The sequence below is a fragment of the Struthio camelus genome, chromosome 17 (genome assembly GCF_040807025.1).
Source record: "Struthio camelus isolate bStrCam1 chromosome 17, bStrCam1.hap1, whole genome shotgun sequence".
In the NCBI taxonomy this organism is placed as follows: Eukaryota; Metazoa; Chordata; class Aves; order Struthioniformes; family Struthionidae; genus Struthio; species Struthio camelus.
In genome coordinates, this window is record NC_090958.1 from 17,388,223 (window position 1) to 17,407,758 (window position 19,536).

A 19,536-nucleotide genomic window follows, 5' to 3' on the forward strand; every position below is an offset into this window, starting at 1 on the left:
TGTGCTCCACACCTGATAAATTAATTTCTGTTAACGAATCCCGCGTGGTGGTTCCGACTGCAGTCAGCAGGTTAATAGACTGATCTGTCACATGATTACAGTAACTAAGATTGAGTTTGGAAAGCAGAGGCATGTGCCGTATGATCAGTCGTAAAGAAGCATCCGTAATATCCAGACCAGCCAAACGCAGTTCAACTATGTTCCGTAGTTTACTCCGGTTGTCGATCTGACCTGGAAAAGGGGGGGTAGTAGGCCATTCATAAAAGTGCCACCCAGTATTGCAAACATTTGCAGATCTATATGAAATGCACTGTAACACACAACGCTGCTGCCCTAAGTTAACTTCAGACGTTTCTGCCTGTCTGTTGCTTTGGAGGGGATATCAGCAGGAACACTTTTCTATTTTTGGCACAGGCTCGTGGAGAAAACCACCTCCTGATATCAAAACAAAGGGAAAGAAGTAACTGCAGGGACCCAGCAGAATTACTAGTTGAGAGTAAGCAGTAGGCTGTGCAGTGCATGCCAGAAAGCAGATCTGATTTGCTCAAAATTTCACCTGAGCTGATATCCGGGCGAATGTGGCATGACCCACAGAACTGCTCCTTCCCTGAACTGGAAGAAAGTGTTTCCATACTCTCTAAAGTACACCCGTTGCAGCCTGAAGAGAAGAAAGTCAGACAGAAAACCAGCACAGTGGCTAAGATGACTGTTCAAGCAGCCAGAGAACATAACTTATCACCCAGTGGCTTCCAGCCAGGTGTTGTAAGTCACTACTTTGAACACCTGGCACGCATCAAAGCCCAGAACCCAGCCCGTGCTGTCGCAGGGATTTCTGCTCGTTTCCTCCAAGTGGGGCTAGCAGCAGAACATGCCACCGAACGCATCTGACGGGTCTCCCACGCGCTCCTCCCACCTCGTTACCTGGCCGGTTATCTGTGGGTGGTGACAAGAGGTCTCTCATTTGTGCGTCTTTCAATCCTTCTGCCCACTGCACGTCCAGAGTTCGGAGTAAAGGACAACTGGAACTACAAAGTGCTGACACTGCTATCCATGAGCACCCTGATAAGAGCAGGTCTCGGAGACCTGCAGATACAGAAATTGGAGTGCTTGGCCTATCCAGAGATGTACACGGTGACCCTAGCTACCACATGCAGGATAGGTTAAGCCTGAGGCTGCTATGGTGGACGATCCCAGCAGTCCAGGGTAAGCAGCGACATGCAGGAAGCCTCCACCCACCCAGTTCTCCATCTCACCCACAGCCTAGAACCTTGCTACTGCAGGCGAAAGCAGTTCCCCAGCACCCCCTCGAGCGTGCAACTTGCTAACGTGGTTAGCATGGGCGCTTTCCACAACCTTACCTGCTGACTAAGACCTGCCCCACATTAGTTTTACCTAGAAAGTCAAGTAGTCACAACATAACTAGCTTCTGGCCCATTTTAACCTGCTGATGCTTCATTCCTAGGAGATAAGTAGATGGCTAGGATACCTGGATCCCTTTAGACATTCCTCAGAGATTCCTCTGCAATTTAGATATAAATTGGTTTGCTAGACTTGGTGAAACGTTCAAAACATCACTTACCTGGGAGTCTGTTGATAAGCCAACTCAGCTGCTTTTTAGATATATTTGTCCAGCTAAGATCAAGGGTTACAGGCTGTCTCCTAATAATGCCACTAAGCATAAGTGGAGTGATGGATTTACAATGGTTTAAATCTATTTTGGTCCATAATCTTTTGTCACAGCACCTACCCAAAAAGAAAAAAAGCCAACAGCTTAATTTGGTACTTGTTTTGATCTCGGCAAAACCTTACAAGGTGTCATCAAAAGTATGGAAACTACTTCATTTAACTGGAAATAGCAAAAAATAAGGCTGAGTGATAGATACTAACATAGGCACACCAACAGAAACAGTGCTATATAAGTTTGAAGTTTCTCCACCAAGTCTATCATGCAATAGAGTACTGATTTATTCCCACAGAACTACGAATGTCAGCAACTTCGGATCCCGTTCAAAGTCATCGCAGCATTTGTTAAAATCCATTTTCTAGCCTTAAGACAAGGGCCACACCTTCTTTCTTACCTTTTGAAAACAAAGACTGGTTTTAAATGCTACTGTCCTCACTTCTCCTAAGTCTTCTTTACCTAGGCCAATAAATTCTGTAAAATCTCCCTTCCTGTTCCGTGTTTTTTGTTTTAGGCCTACCTACATATCTTATGTGTTAATATAATACACTCTCTATCGTCTTTAAGGGCAACAAGCAACAGGGGGGAAACCCGTTATCGTTTTAATGGGTTTCCAAGATTTTGCATTTTCCCACTTTTCCGTTAGAAAATATTGCATTTAAGTGGACAAAAACATTTACCACCTTTCTGTGACACCAAGGAACCCATGGAAGATGGACACCATGCACATCTTTTTGCACTGAATTATCAACTTCAATCCTTCTGTCATTTAACCCAGTTTGTTACTAGACTGTGCCAGGAAGGAGTCTCTACTATTTGCCCATCTGTGTGCACATTACAGTTGATAATCTGAGATGACAGAAAACAAGATACTTTACTACAAGTTCAACCAAACATATAAATCTGTCCACTGATGCTTCCTGCTACAGTACAGTCACGGACTGAGCGTGTCAGTTTTTACACTCTGGTACCCAGAGCACCGGACACTTTGCGAGTAAGTACGATAAGCAAGGACTCTTTCATCAGCTTTGCTAGCACAGAACACAGTGAACGGGATCGCTCCCTCCGTGTACCCTGCAGAGGGCAACAATCGGAATAGACCTAAAGAGAACACGGAGGGCATCTTCACTGTTTCTTAACAAACATTTAATAGCTGAACTAAAACAAACAAAACAAAACAAAGTCAAATTCATCAGCAGTGAGCAGGTCCTGAGGACAGGACGATGCCAAGACTTAGCACGACCTAGAACGACTGTTCCAGCAGCCAAGGGCATCGTGGTGTCTAGCTACAGAGCAGGCTGCAAGTGCTCTCGGGTGTTACGAAGCCTGGAAGCCTGACACGTGCAACCCGGCTGTCCTTCCACATGCATGCCCATCAGAAACCCTGGAATCTGCTGTTTCGGAGAAAGCTTTGCCGAAAGAAAGGCAGGTACTTTTCTAGGCACTGCTGGTCACCTTTTCTCTTTGGGCTCGAGAGAGCTTCAGTGACACCCTGCACACTTCTTCTAGGAAGACATTAGTGCCTCTGGTCACCCGTTTCCCTTATGAGTCCATCCCACTGCACGGTAGCTCTAGCTCCGTTTCCTGCCCTCCTTACCATCTGTTCCAGGTCTTGCAAACTCTCATACAGATGCACAAGTCTCTATGACTGAGGTAGCTAAAGACAGCCATCCAGACTTCCCTCTGCATCACGTGTGCTGCCCCATCATCCAGGGGGAGCGAGTCTGGAGGGGGGCTGATGGGAGGTGGCCGGATAACGTGCCGTTCCATCTGAATGCATTTGGGAGGAGAGAGCGAAGGTGGTGGCCGGGTTATTCCCCGAGGTGTGCTTCGCAGGCTGGGGATGAGCTGGTGCCTCAGCTCCCGGGGAGTCCCATTTAACCCTTTGCTGAACCTATGGAGTCTCTCGCTGTTGTTCAGGGTACGCTTAGGTTCCTCGTTCTCGCTCTCAGGTTCAGATTTAATGGGTTGGTGATTCTCATTGGCAAGGCTGTTCTCGGTTTTTTGGATCTCCTGGTTGAGCTCCTTGCTGAGCTCCTTGCTCAGTTCCTTATTGGGAAGCCGCCTTTTCCGCCTCATCTTGAACTTCTTCTTGTCCCTGGACTCAGCGCTCTCCGTGCTGGGACCTGCAGTGGGTGAGCTGGACCGCGACTGGTCGCTCTCCTTGGACTTGGGAGGTGCTTCTGGCAGGTCATCCTCAGGCTCCTGCTTGAGGCGTCGCAGAGGTTTGAGCATGGCAGCTCGGTCATCTGGAGCCTTCCACGATCGCCGCTGAAAAGGAAGAGACAAGTGCTGACTATTTGGGCAAGAACACGCTCAGTAAACTTCACATGCCGTGCCTGGGGCGGGGGTCGGACTGCCCTGCCAAGCAGGGCCAGCACACAGCTGAGCACGAGAGTACGTTCGCCGGCCAAAGGTATCAAGGTCAAGTGCCATCGCAGGGATGACAACAGGAGTCCAGCGATCGGCCTTCTGGACTCCCACACACTGATAAATACATGTATCCCCCATGCATAATCCTGCGGATTTAAGGACCTTGCTTGTTACGCAGCAGACAACTTACATACCAAAGATTAACAGCACACCCCAGCAGGCCAGAAGAAACCAGGCTTGGGACACAGTAGTGGTTCACTGGGTAAAGCACCCACTTTAAAAGCTGGCTGACATGCATTCCTGCCCCTGGCCAAGAGATGAAGCTCTGAAACGTCCTGAACTGCAATCACTGACTCGCGCTGCTGCTGCGCTTCTGTCATGGCGCTTACTGCTGGATACTCACCACCTAGTTTAATTATGCTATAGCTGCCTCTTTCTGTCCTGCCAACCTCTGCTCATCTTCTCAAGGTTTCCCCGCCACCTCCTGCGCGTGCAGAACAGGGGATGTGACTGACAGCTTTGACACACTGCTCGTCCGATGAGAGCTCGCACTGACACGGCCTCCAACGCAACGCGGGCTGACAGGGGCTGGCCAGCACCTTCTTCCCTGCCCTCGTCACTGCTCCCTACAGCAAACCACGCTTCACTTGCTCATTTTAATCTAATCTCACTTCCATGGGCACCAGATAGAAATGTAAGAGATGTATAAGCCAAAACCAGGAAAGACTTCAAATTTAATCCGATTACAAGCAAGAAGGAAGCTGGCAGCTGTTAAAATGAAACAGCATTAGTAAGTGAACACACTCCTGGTATCAGAAAGCCTATGCTTTTGTGATAAACTAACTGGATCAAGTCAGCGGATGTGCTCCTATGCTTCAGACGGGGGCCTACAACAGAGAGAGTGGCTCACTCTGCCTTTAAAGGAGGAGGTCACAGTAACTTAATGACAGGTTAGAATAAAAAAAATTAAAACATCAGACTACTATCAGCTTGCAGCATCCTCCACGCAGGATACTGAAGCATGCATAATTTAAGGGTATCAGACTTGTTATTATGCCAGCTTGTGAGAGGTAACCAGTACTCGTGCCAGGTCACCCAGGGCTCCCTGGGGCGCCCGAGGGGGACTCCGTGAACGTGCTGCGGGCACGTGCTGCAGGGGCAAGATTCAAGCACGCGCGGAGAGCAAAACATCAGTACTGAGCACAGAATTTTATTCCTTGGCTCTTTAAACTACAGCTTATGGCTGTATTTCAATACAGGACACCTGAACAGAAGAGACAAACCAGGCACTCCGTGGCTCAGCTCATCTGGAGCGTGAAGGTTTGCACGAGAGACAGTTTCTGTAATTTCAAGATGTAAATGGAGTAATAAAAACGCCTGCAGTGACACAAAAGACACGACTGATAGAGTAACCGGCTCACAGTACAGCTCACATAAGGAGGGAGGGGTTAAAAGAGATTAAAAACACATCCATTAAAAAGGCAAAGTACCTTTTTCCTGAAGAGTTTCTCTTCTTTTCCAAGTTTTAGCTGTTGGAAGAAAGAAAAGTAAAAACCCCAAAACAGGACATTGGTTGTGCTGTCTGTTGAAGAAAGCACCATGGGTTGCCAAACCTTCACGTGCTGAGGTGTTTTCATGGAACAATCCAGGTGATCCATAAACACTCCAGCGAGTCCATAGGGATGGGAAAAGGAAAGCATGGCCACAAACCAGATACGCATAAACTGGTATCATGAATTTTGCTCTCCCACTCCGAGGCAACCCCGCTGCCTACATCTCCTGCGCTGTGGTGTGGTGTCCCACCGTCAAGCCTCGAACGGCAGACTGCCAGTTCCAGCGAACTACACGCGCAGCACGCAACCAGCCGCTGATCCTGATCTCAAAGCCATCATATGTTTATTCCTGATAAAAGTTACATCTAGACCCTCGCTTCTACCTCAGGAAATACAGAAATGCTGATTTGCAAAGTAGTAAGTTTTGCAATCCACATGACAAATTCAGAATGCTCCGACTGATAAATTCAGGGAAAAGCTGTCTACATTGCTGCTGTGAGCAGCTCCTCCCCTCTGCAGGCTACAGAAGGTGTCATCTCCACAGCTCCTCTGATCAGTTGTGTGTACTGTACAGTTGTGGATCAGCTACAAAAAAAAAAAAAAGCTGCCATGCGCCTCCATGTGGCTAAAGATGAAAAAGTTTCCATTAAAAATTGATTTTCACCTTGTTCCTACTCCAAGTATCTTGTAGGGACATCTATTTAAAGTGGGTTTTCCAGCATTTTGAATAAAACAACAGCCGTAGCCCAGCGTTTTCGGCCTCCAAGTACCCACCCACCCAAGCTTTGCTATGCAAACAACTGTCCTGCTAGACCAGTAGTTTTCAAAAAGGAAAGGAAAACATCACCGTTTCTTTTGAAACAATCCAGAATTCCAAAATGAGTTAAAAATCCAAAAGCCAGAGACGCCAGCCCCGACCAACCCACAGGCACCTGCGCACGTATATAAAACCAGCGTTTTGTCATACCCGTTTTCTCATAGCGGGTTCCTGGGGCTTCTCAAATTTCCTTTTCCTTCGCAGATGCACTTCGTCCGACTTTCTCCTCAGCATCGAGTCAACTTGAGTCTTTTTGGAAAGTTCCTCTGATTTCCGCCTGGGAGTCTCTTCGCACTCCCCTTTCCGTTTTGCAGCATCTGTCACTTCCTTATTGTCTCTGTTCATTTTCTGTTCCTTCAGCAATGAGCCTGGGAGATTTGATGCGTATTTGAATCCTGGTCCGCGCTTTTGCTTGTACGCCAAAGAGACACAAAACACAAACAAACTTTATATCTTATGCCTTTCGAGGCTACTCAGAGGCAAGTTGTCTCCCACGCTAGCGGGCTGATCACGTTGTAACAAAGAAAGTGATTAAAAAGGACTTAGGGTAGCAGTAATTTTAACCTTTATGAAGTTAGTTTTTATAACCACCCACCTTTGCAAGCTGAGACAGATGCTGAAACTAGTGTTTCACTAATTGTGAGACACACTTCAGGTTTCATGTCATAAAATTTTACAAATCTTAAAAAGCAGCGGTGCACGGAATTAATCTAAGTATTCCCCAGGTTTTGGGTGAAGTGTTAGTATATGGAATAGGACTATAAGAAATATTAGGAAAGAGAAATCCAACAGCTTGTTGTTTCCTTTGACTCAACTGAATTAAGTCCAAAAACAAAACCCGGTATAGGGCAAACTCATATCTACAAGCCAGAGGGAACGTTTGAGATTTTGTATCTCATTCCAGCATCACTTATTCCCATTAAACTCACTTTTCCAGTTTTCCCTGCGTGGTTGCACTTTGGACACTCCCAGCAGTTCGGCAGCTCATCGTTAACCACACCATCCGATTCCTTCACCTGGTGAGAGAGAGGCACAACTCCATCACAATCGAGGACGAAGCAGCGCAAGTCTACGCGGAGATCATCTCGAGGCAGGTCGTACAGCTCGCTGCTTCCCCCATCGACCGCTGCCCTTCCACGGGCTGCAGGAGGGCCGCCCGGACGGCCGCCGGGGCCGCCCGCAGCCCTGCAGCGTTACCCATCTCACGAGGGCAATGGGAGAGGGGAAAGCATGTCGCCCGCCTTCGGTATTCAACACGGGGCTCAAGCCTGGGCTCTTGGCGAAGGCCAAGGCCAACCGCAGTTTAACACGAGGCACGCTTCGCTCTCGCAGAGAAGTGGACTGTAATCATCCCATCTCCGAACGTCCTCCCACGCTACCGATTTGAAAAGCTCAGGCTTTGCCCCCCTCCAGCGAGTTGCAGCCCAATCTTTTAATAGGAAGGGTTTTCCCCCGTGCACTCATTCGCATATGCATTTATACTCTTCGGCATTTTTAGAAGCAAAGAGCACTGTAATCAAGTGTTCCTTAAAAAATTCTTATGTTTCAGAGCTAACAGTCCCATGCATCCAGCCCCCGAGCCCATATGCCAATAGAAACGGTAGCTGCCAGGTCAGTTAGAGAACAGGCAAACGTTTACTGGTCACACAAAGACATTTGTAAGGCTTCTCACAGCCACGATTATCCAGCTACTGTAATGAAGAGAAATGCTGACTACTTCTATTTTATTACCGCTGAGGGATCGTGGCATTTTGCTTTTTAAAAGAGAAAAAGCACACTCAGTGTTGTCACGTTGCAATTAAAAGCACGGTCCTGCCATAAGCAGTAGAAAAGCTTTTTTTGAATTTCCACATAGGAGCCTATGTTACTTTCCAACCAGGTTTCTTTGGAAAGAAATTTCTATGAATGAAACTGGAGATGAAAAGTAGAGCTAGGCTAAAAACCACCCTCCACGCAAACACACACACTCAGAGATGGCACATTCACATCTTAAGGGTTCAATTATATTTTTAGAAAATATCCTTGGCGGGGGGGGGAAGCGGGGGGAAGATTTATTGCTACTGTAGAGAAGAAAAACATGCCGCTGTCAAACCGAACAGCTGGGCATCAGTGGCACAACGAGGGGAGACTGCAGCTGGAACAGGCACGGCCAAAGACATGCAGATTTTTCATGCTTCTGAAACACTTCCTCCTCTGCTCCCGGGTTCAGCGAAGACACGTTAGCCGTGCAGGAGCATGCCCTCGCTTCTCGGGGAACTGCTTCCTCCAGCCCCGCGCCAGACAGTTTCACCATCGAGCGAGAGCGGTGACACGTCAGTCTCTCTCAGTAAGTCTTCTGGAGTTAATAAATGAGCAAATGAAGTGGGCAGAATTTAAATACTGGTTTTATCACAACTGTGTGCCTTTGAACCTTCTTTCCCATGGTAAGTGTAGGATGCTCCAGGAGGAGCTGTATGCATCTCTGCCTCGGGGGAGCAATCCCTGGCCCCAGCCCAAGTTGGGAACAAGTTATTTCCCGCACTGAATATAGAACAAATGCTACCAAAGGGAAAGCATTACAGCTCCGTCCCTTCTGTGAAGTTTAAGGAACTGAACAGATGTGAGGAACTGTAAGCAAACTAATTAGACACACACAAACCTGCCACTGAATCTGTCCCAAGCCTTCCAGGCTGGGTGGGAGCCAGTTCTGCGCGCTCGCTACACACTGCAGGTGGGCGTCTAAGCCACGGCATCTTCAGAAACATACCTGCAGGACGAGGTCAGCAACTGAGAAAGTCTAAACGTGAGGCTACACAACGATGACGTCTTCCTGCTAGGGAACGTGGAGCCCCCGGATGCCGAGCTGACCTCCCTGAGCAAGAGCCACGCGTTCAAGCAGGGCCCAGGCCGAAATAAAACAGGCAGCGAGATGCACAGGGGCTGGAGACACCGGCAGAAACGCAGTTGTGCTGGGAAAGGTCTCTGTATTTCTGCTGTTCTGCCAATGCAACTAAACATATTCATCTTTTTAATCATTATCACTATCTCCACTTAAAAGATGAAAAGGAGCAGGCTCCTACTAGGGAGAACAAACCTCCTCTCCTTAAGGAAACGGCATCAAATACTGCAGTGGGTCACCAGGGCTGACCAGCGTTATTAGTAACTTGCCATGTAGCAAGAAACATTCATCAATTTTGGTTCAACTCACACATTTCAACAGCTGACTGACTACTCCTCTGCGGCTCTCACTGGCTCCCTCTAGAAACAACGTGGGCAAAGCTGTAGTTACAAAAGCATCACCATTTCATAAGCAACTCTTCAGCAAAAGGAGCACTCGTGTTGGTATTGTATTTTCAGGAAAAGCAGCAGCATGTCAAAAGCCGCTCCACGGCCTTGCTCGGTACGCGGCACAGCCTGCCTGTCCTTCAGGCAGCTCCAGCCTGGGCACGTAACGTGGTCAGGTACCAGGGCTCCCTCGGCGAGGGGCACCCAAGGAAGCGCCTCAAGGCTGCGACTGCAGCAGAGCACAGAGAGACCTGAGCGACCCTTAAACTGCAGCTACTCACTGCTGAAACCTGACATTCAGCTCCAGCTATAAAACCTGCTCAAGAAGTTAGACGGTGAGTCCTCCACCGCTCTGGTGAATGCACTCCCACTAAAGCTAGCTCAGCTATTAGCCAGTGGTACAGGACAGACGCATCTGTAGATGCGCTAAGAGATCACCCAGTGAGATTGGTTCTTCGATGGAGAAAACCCACCAAATCAGGAATTTGGAACCGGATGAGCTCCAAACCAGGAGGAGTCTGCCCCAGGCACGTGCCAAACTACTGCAAGAGCTTTGGAGATACCTCAGAAGTATTGACCAAGCAAGGGAATTCTCTCCACGTGGGAATAAGAAACAAAAGAAAAAGCACACTCATTCCTTCACTGATCCAGTTTCTTCCGCTCTCCCCAAAAAGTACCTTTGCCAGACAAGTTGTACTGGAGACGACACCCACAGTTCACGGGTATTACTGCCTATTTACTGAGCAGGACTTTCTCTTAGGTGGAGAGCAGAGGCAGCTGCCTGGCTGCTGTGTCCGCACCCAAGGGTGTTTACCACAAGCACTACTTATGAGGCTCCATCCCCTGGGCTTAAGCCCATGTGAGGGGCTCGAGTACCATGTAGACATAACACAGCAACCGAGTCTTTCATCCCACAGAAAATCATGGAACCCAGGAATTACACGTTAGGTGAAAATCAAGGGAAAGGCCCCATTTTCCTTTTGCTCTTCTCCTGGGCAGTCCCCTCTTGCCTTCCAAGAGGATTTCCAAATCCTACTGGCAATGGTGCCCTTTTGTCCCAGTAAACAGTTATCAGTTATCCCACCCTTCCAGCTTGCAGGAAGCATTGGGAAATTACAATACAAGACACACGAGGCACACCATAAATCTCCTACTGTTCAATTTTCAGAGATACCTGAAGCAACGTTGTTCCTAGTTACCAAAACTGCACTCAAAACACCACCTAGCACTTGCTTGATTTCACAGATCTGACCCACATCCTGTGCAACTAGCCCCAAATGTGGTGTGGGCAGAGGAAACTGTACTTGAACTGCCACTAGACAACAATCCTGTCCTCTGGACCCGACCGTGGAGCGTCACTGACACTGCAAAACAAGAGGCAGGGGGTGCAGGGCGCTTCGAGGAAGGACTGGAACAGTAGAAGAGCAGCTACAAGTCAGAACTGGGGCACCTCTGAAGACGAGCAGCTCCTTCCCCGTTCCATCAACCCCCCGACGCCTGGTTTGAGGCAGAGCCAAGCAAGCACAGCTCCCTTTCCAAACCCGGCTGTGGCAGGAGCTGTGGGCACCCCGTTTCTCATGGAGCAGGGAGACAGCCACAGTTCTGGTTTGCCAACTACCCACTCTCTGCTCTGACGAGCAACACACAGACACACGCACGCAGTGGCTGGTGCAACACAGCACAAGAACAATAAAGGAGCAGGAGAGCATCACCTGCCTATGGAGCATATCTCCCCCTCCCAGAGATCCCAGCGGGGCCCAAAGCTGCTCTCTGGGGCACGGTGCGTCAGAATACATTTGCTCTGACAAATCACTTTAACCATAAACAAATCAGCAGCAGGAAATGGCTGAGCAGCTGAAACACAACCAGCTCTGGAGAAGAGAGGCTTCCAAATGCTCACACACAAATATATGCCCAAAACAACACTTATGCTACCAGCAAAGAAACTAGCTGCTCACATTGCTGAAGTCAGCCAAGGGCGAGCACTCCTGCAGCCTGAAACTTGCTCAGTTTGTTCTCTAGAGCTGCAGCATTTGCTGGCAGCATCTTTAAAGCCAGCTGCCACTGAATGGCACATCTGTGCCTGGACAAACACAAACAGCAAACTACTCATTTGTGCTTTGTGGGCCATGGGAAGGAGCTGCTGATCTGGGGGTTGTGACCCAAACTCATCCAAAGCTACCGGCAGATTTTTCTGTCTTCTGGAAACAAGTCAGTGTCGAAACATGAGCTGAGCTTTCTGTCCCACCTGAGACTCCTCACTTCCTTAAACAAGAGGCAAACAAAAGACCCTGCAGAACATTTGCATATAAACACATCTCTGAGGCTGTCTGAAGCAAGAGCTTCTGCGCGCAGGGCTGCTGGTTACATCAGGTGATGATCCCCTCCAGCCAGCCAGGGCTCTGGGTGCTGCGGCTGCCACCCTGCTCCTCACACCAACTCTTCGCTCACTTAGTTTCCAAAGACGAAAACGTGAAAGCTTTCTACTTTCTGTGTACTACTCCTACATTGAGGTGATATCCGATCTAGTTTTTACTTCCAACAAGTATCACGTCCTTGTACTCACCTTAAGGCATCCTGGGTGTATTATTTCATTACAAATGGAGCATTCCATTAGCATGAGATTAAACTTGCTCTCCTCCTCTTCCACAGTGTCCTCTTTCCCAGCTTCTCCACACACCAGACACACAGCAGTATGAGGCAACACCGGCTGTTTACATATATCAGAAAGAAGCCTTGATCAGGGCGCAGAAAGCATATGGAAATAGAAGATCACAACATACATTTATAGTATTCTCATTCCAAAGTTTTGAGAGAGAAGATAAAGAAGGCTTAATCGTGCAAGCAGCCAAAGGCTCCTTTCCAGCAGATCAACAAAGGCAAGAAAAAGCGAGTAACATTTGGGGCTGGGTACCCACACCAAGCATCACAGGACACATATCAATGACAGTGCCCTCTCTGTAGCAACACAGATCAATGGGGAATTCCAGGGACGAAAATGAATAGTTGTTTCGTGGGTCCCTTGAACCAGTGAGCTCATGCACATGTTGGTATGTGAGTCACTTTACTGTAATACAGTGGGAGGGAAAAAAAGCAACCTAGAACATCACAGGCACATCCATTAAGCCTCACAATCTGACCAACAATTTGGCAACTCCCCCATTTTACAAGCTGGGCAACCAGAGGTTACGGGAGCCAATCCAGGCCACACAGCAAGTCCACAACAGAACCAAGAGGCAGCCTTTTTCTGACCGACAGTCTATTATAGCATCGGTTTGAAGGCGCTACTCCCAACCGCAACATTGTGAAACGCGGCACAGACACTTAAAAAGAGAATTCCTCTCCTAGAAGCCTGACAAGTGGGAAGCGTGGTGATTTTTCCTGTCTTTCATTGATGTAGAAAGAGAACCATAGCATCTCATATTTCTGTCCCCCATGTCAAAGCACCGAGCGCCAGTCCAATTAAAAAAAGCTACCCTTGTGCTAATGAGGAACAAAATCCTGGTTTGCTGCAATAGGGTGTAAGCCTCATCACAAGAGAGAGAACTAAGATCCTCATGAGAAGCTGGCTGTAATGTGAAGTAAAAACAATTAGGTTGCAGCTCCTCAACAACTAAGCAGTCTGAGCTACAGATATGGCCTGTCATGGCAAGGACCTCTCATATATGGAGTGAATACAATCTCTAACTGGGTAACTGTACACTGAATCAAATATACAGCAGCGTATCCCTCAGGGAATTTCAGACATAGGAAAAAAATAGCTATGGTAAGATACCGCAGAGTACAGTGCCCCACACACCAGCAACTGATACGTTAACTCTGGCAACACTTTTCTGCTTTCTCATGCCAGTGCTTACTTGTGCTCCACTTTAAAAGCATTTTGCAAACGTTATTTAATTCCTACCCTTCCTCCATGCTCACAACAGCAATTCCCCAGATCCCATTCCACCAGCAGGTAAACCAGAGAAAAGTCAAGTTGTCCGGAGCCATAAAAGTTTGGTCCAATCTCCCACATGGCAATAATTTATATCCGTACACAAGGACTGCGGCAAACACAGACACCCCAGGAGTACTAGAGCATTTTCTCACTGGGAGCAAGGGTCTATAGGGAACATCCTCTGTGCCCCGCTCGCTCTGTGTGCTACCGAAAGGCTGGAAGAGCAGCTGTGCTGTCACGACTCGTCCGCCCAGCACAGAGTCCCGCGCTCCCTTCAGACCCATCCAACGCCGCATGGAGCGTCCCAGGCGCTCCTGCCTCCTTTCTTGATTGAACTAGCGATGCAGAGGAGCTGCCTGTTCTCTGAAGTGCAGTACAGGCTCTCTTAAGGCTTCTCAGTGTAATGAAAGTCTGTGCCTAGTTAATATTGTCAATGACATTAACTAGAGGAAACAACAATCTCAGAACTATGGGGATCGTTACTTCCACAGAGCCTTGCTTGGAGAGCTTTTTCTTTTTTTGCTGGAAGCTGTTGGATACATACCACAACACGTTCCCATTGCAACTGCTAGTGAACATAATGACCAACAGTAAAGACAGTAGGATTGCTTATAGAAATGTAAAGTCCCATTACAAATTACCACAGTTCAACTGGTTAGTTCTCCAGGCTTTTGCTGCTCTAAGAAAGTTTATAGTGTTCCCCACTGCTATTTACACCAACGGCAACCTCCAAGGAGTAAAGATGCCTCTAGAGTTCGTGTAAAGACTGGATGAGGAACCAAAATGCCCTGGCTACTAAGTCCCCTGTTTTAAACAGGGCTCTTGGAAATAAAACTGCAGATACTGACTGAAGAAAAATACTTTTCTGTAAGCAGGGAGGGGATGGGAAGACAACTACACTCAGCCAGAAGAGAACCCAGCTCATCTCCTCCAAAACGCTCAGCCTCTGTATCAAGATTAAAACTGCTTAGTATGAAAGTTTCCTTCATCAAGCAGGACAATAAAGCACACTTCAGTCCTAATTTAATCCCTCTACAAAAAAGGCAGCAGGATTTCACAATTTCTTCTCCCTGGAGAATAATAAATTCTTCATCCATGCTGTTCAATTCATGCCACACTCCAGGAAATCAAGTGTTCAAAGAAAAGACACTTGAGCTGCAAAAGCACTCTGCAGAAAGGTAGATATTCTATGTACTGAAAGATCCAGGAGAGCCGAATCCAACCCTCCGTGCCAAGAACAGTGCATGGCTTAGAACAGGACAAGGCGTGAGCTACCAGGAGCAACTACTGGAAACACTAAGTGCTTATCAGTTTTTAAAGCCCAACCAAGCCACCTAACGCCTCCACTTCTGTTTCCTCAAAAGGATTAAAGGAAAAAGCCTAGGTGAAAGGAACAGTAACAAGGCTAAATCAAGAGTCAGATGCAAATCAGCATAGATAGGGTAATACTTCAATTATGAATAGACAACATTCCTTTCCCTTTAAAAACAAACAACCAACCCCCTTCAGAGGCTGATGCTGTTTAACACCAGCAAATACAAGGCCTTCCAGTTTATCAGGGGAAGACTTAAACTTGCCAGGGTAGCTGACCACAGCTAAAATGAGGAGGAAAGCTACAGCTAGTTCTCATCCTCTGGGTATCCTTGGGACTGTGCTCAGGGGCACAGTCAAGATGAAAGCAACGGATTCAAAAGGTGCTCGGACAACTTAATGGGAGAATAATCTGCCAATATTTGTCAAGTACAAAGCTATCACTCATGGCTGAAGAAGCTTCTAAGCAACGTATCACTGGAGCGCAGGACACTGTCTTTGACTACCTACTTGCCCTGTTCTGATGCGTATCACCAGGCAGCCATTTCTAGTCCCTGCAGAAGACAAGACCCCTCCCAGACGCCTAGCTGACAGCAAACAAATTCAAATTCAGATCTCACTTAGCCTGGGGCTGGGGTCACCAATACCAACATCTTGGGGGATGACAGTCTAAGATTTCCCCACATCTTCAGCTGGTTAAGGAGTGAAAGTGGTAAAGATGGTTGCAAGGCGGCTGTTCGGCAAAAACCAAAAAGATTCAAACCAAACAGGCCTCTTCCACCTTTGAACCAGAACTTCCATTTCTTCTTCTTCTCCCCCAAATCCCACAATTTCAAAGTGATTAGAGGGCTGAATTCTAGTATACTGGTAATCTCCACACCTGCCTTCTATACTAGAGAGGATGAAAGTGGCAATATTAAGCTTTAGGAATTTAAGAGCTTTAGGAGGGGTGGAAAGCAAGGGGAAGAAAAGATCTGAACTGAAAGGGCAGGGATTACATTGTTTTGCCATTTTACAGACTACTCCGAGGAGAGTCCTCAGTTCCAGGCCTTGCCATCAGGAGACACAGATTATAGAAAAGAAATCTCCGAAAGAGCTGTAGCAACAGGTGTACTTACTGCAATGCACTGCCTCATAATGCAGGACTGTTTCATCCTGCCAGGTCCCCCAAATTTCTTCATGTCTTTGCAGAAGTGACACTCGCCGCACTCTGTCCGCAGACACGCCTCGCACTTGCGGCATCGCGTCCTCCTCCGACGTGCTCCCGCGGTTGTCCGATTAGCTGCTAGCTTCACCGCAGAAGCAGTGCCCAGCTTCCCTTTGGGCCGTCCGACTGCCCTGTTCTGAAAGAGCCAGACACAAAAGGTTAAGGACGCATCCTGCTTGCCACATAAGCTTCAGAAATTCCTTGGGCAGGTACTATATACATCTTCGATGTAAAACCAACAGATCTATCAGAAACATACGCAGATGGGTAATACTTAGCATACGCATAAAATCACTCTTACAGCTAAACAAGTTCCATCAGTTTTTGAGGAAAAGATGCATTGTAAAAAGACAGTGAAACCAAGGTGTAGATATGAGACCCCAAAGCTACAGCAAAGCCACTTCACCAGAAGGGCAGCCAGAACCCGCTCGCACACACTGCAGGACCTCGTCCCAAGTGACATGCTTCACTTGGGCCAAAGAGATGACCTGTGCCATTGCTGAGCTTTGGACTAGGAGGCTCCTAGGATTGTACTCAGATGAAGCCAGAAGGTCCATTTTCCTCCTTTGGAAATGGAAGAAAAGGAGGCATCAAAAGCACTTTTGAGGCTAGGTACAACAGGGAAACATTCAGCAACAGTGACTCAAGGCATTGCAGTCTTCCTAAAAGAAAGATGAGAGTACGAACTGCTGCCAAGCCATAAAAGCGGGAAATAAAACACAAATACTACAAAACCCTTTCACAAGGGCTCCCCTCATATCTAGCACTAACAAGTGCTCAAAAATAGCATACTAACCGATGCCATCCCGGGTCTAGATTTCAATGACCTTTAAGGCAGAAGATAAAGGAGCATGAAAAGATTTTGAACGATTAAGTTAACTACAACATATTCACTCTGGACATCTAAATTCCATGTTCCAATCAGAAACCCCATGTTAAGCACAAGAACATACAGCTCAAGCCAAACATCACTAACTACAACGTAGTGGTATCGGGGTAATAACACAAGAACTAGCATGGCCAGCGCTTACGACTGACAGCTTTCTCTGTAAAGATGATCAAAAACACGACTGCAAAGCTCATCTTTTGTAGTGTTTATACAACTTCCCCACTTTTGGCACATCTCAGCATACGAATGACAGACAAGGCAGTTTCACTTTCTGTTCCCGCTGAACTCTGGGCAGGCACCAAGGCAAAAGGAGGTTGGCTAAAGAAAGCCACACACAGCTTCCACTGCACTTTGTAAGAGAGGTCCATGGAAACACTCTCCTTGGGACTGCAGAGGTTTCCCCGAGTGTCCTACTACGCAAGCCTGAAGAAAAGCCACATTGATGAGTATTTGATCTTCCTCCCAGGTGACCCAGCAAGCCTCCCTCGCAATGTCGTTAACCTGCGCAAGACTGCTGATATTTTAACACACAGTCTCCATCCCAGGAGCCGCAGCGCTGGGAGAGCAGAGAAGCAAGGAGCTGCACCTCTTGTTTTTCCTCTTCACGTAGACTCGCTCCCATAACTGAGGTGGGAGAAAACATTGCTCAGCGGACGAGGTTATGCAGACTTTAGGAAGTTTTTAATCACGTTCCTACTGAACAGTTTTTGTTCTGCTTACAGGTTGAATCCTCCTGTGCTATCTGAGCAGAGAAAGGTGTAGCTTCCCATCAGAAACTTCCCCAGAAGCGTGGATTTGAGATCAAACGTCCTAAAGAATAAACATTTGTCCTTTAGACTAACTTTCAGACTCTCAAGGATAAAGTCAACTCTGGCAGGACTGGCTCAGAAGCACCTAGATAAGGGAGCGTTTTCTTTCTCGGCACGAATCACCCCTACCTTCTCTTTATTCAAGCCTCCCTCCACCCACAAGCGAAGTGCGAAACGTGAACCAGAGGCTAGACGTCGGCGGGAGCAAACTGAACTGAAATACACGCAGCGACCCGCGCAGTTCCCCTCCGTCAAGAGCATGCGGAAGATCGCGCCCAGCTCTAGGCTTGGACGTGAGCGAACATAAGTTTTTTCAAGACGACAAACACCAGTTACAATACCATCAGAATGGTTTGGGGTTTTTTTTTAAATGCAATCTCTTTCAATTAGACGTCAAACCAGCTACTTTCCCAGTTGAGAGGCATCTTCGCGTTCTGTCACAGTAACATGAGCCAAGTCCTAATTCCCAGGACCATATTGTAAACAGCAGGACACTGCAAAGAGGCAAGGGGAAAAAAGGCATCGCCTGACTACAGGATTTGAGAATCCTGACCCAAAAAAAGCAGGAAAGCAAAGGGACAAAAGTAAGTCAGAAGCCAGACTGCACCACGCAGCTCCGACTCCCTTATAAATCCTCAACGCGCAGCACAAGGGTGCAGGGACGTAGACCTCTAATCTCATCGTGCGCAACAGATTTCTCATCCACCTCATCCTCTTCACTGCACATTAGGAAATTCAAGCCGTTGTACTAGCTGCGTTTGTACTAACTTACCAACTGACCAGAAAACCCTCAATCCAACACACGTTTTCACTACACGACATCCCAGTCAGCACGGCTAGAGAGACCTCGCAGGAATTCCCACTAGTATCTAGTTTCAAGAGGCTCTAACTTGGTCGCTTAAAAACCTCAAGAGAAGGAAATCTGGCCTATGGGTTGCTATCCCAAAAGGGGGCTGGGATTCAAGGGGGTAGAAGGAGCCTCCAACATGACTTGGGGCTTATTTAGCACGTGGCAGGGAGCCAGATAAATTCCAGGCTGATGTTAGTGAACAGACACTGCAGGATTTCCAGCTCAGACTGCTGCTTTGCAACATGCCAGCCCCGGGAGCGAAGCCGCGCAAGAGATTTCCTTCGCAGCCTGTTCCCGTCTCTGCACTGAGTTCACCACCCTCCTGGACAACCCTGCAGAGCAGCAGCTAAGTGCTGGGGGACAGCAGGAATCCTTGGAACTGGCTTTACCATGAGGGCCAGCAAACGGCAGCTCCACGGCCTTGCAAGAGCAGGTGGGTGACGCGCTCAGCCCCAGGCTAGCGTCTGGCTAGATGGCTTCTCCCACCTATTAGATCCTATTATCTCTTCCCCCGACAAGCCCTCAAGCTGAGACCCTCGAACTCGTGAAGCACAGCCTTTGCCTGCTGATGCTGTCGTCCCCAGCAGCCAGCTCCAAGAGCTGTGGAGAAAAGGAAATTTATGACAAACCTGAATACGTATTTTTCTAATTCTTATAACAAACCCCAAGGAGCCAAGACAGGGCTGGTGTGACCTTCTACCACAGGCAAACCCCTGTGTTTTCCAGTACCTCCACAGAAACTGCATCCCTACTCCCCGACACGGTGAGAGTCTTCAAAAACAGGGTAGGAAGGAGGATGCTGGAGCGATGACAACTGCTTCCTAAGCTCCTAATGAAAGCTGCAC

General features: G+C 47.8%; 1 protein-coding gene across 14 annotated transcripts in view; it reads right to left on the reverse strand.

Annotated features, from left to right (window-relative positions):
- The window catches only part of KDM2B (lysine demethylase 2B), a 122,501-nt gene that overhangs the window by 1,786 nt on the left and 101,179 nt on the right, over positions 1-19,536 (reverse strand). For 6 of the 14 annotated variants that reach the window (XM_068911266.1, XM_068911268.1, XM_068911273.1 and 3 more), the window contains 10 exons: positions 16,055-16,279; positions 12,255-12,398; positions 7,353-7,440; positions 6,575-6,843; positions 5,545-5,583; positions 3,279-3,952; positions 1,580-1,743; positions 922-1,083; positions 557-658; positions 13-231 (listed from right to left, as the gene is read on the reverse strand). In XM_068911266.1, the coding sequence (XP_068767367.1) occupies positions 13-231; positions 557-658; positions 922-1,083; positions 1,580-1,743; positions 3,279-3,952; positions 5,545-5,583; positions 6,575-6,843; positions 7,353-7,440; positions 12,255-12,398; positions 16,055-16,279 (2,086 nt within the window). The remainder of the gene's footprint in view (positions 1-12; positions 232-556; positions 659-921; positions 1,084-1,579; positions 1,744-3,278; positions 3,953-5,544; positions 5,584-6,574; positions 6,844-7,352; positions 7,441-12,254; positions 12,399-16,054; positions 16,280-19,536) is intronic. The other 8 variants (XM_009666600.2, XM_068911277.1, XM_009666594.2 and 5 more) reach the window with 7 other exon arrangements.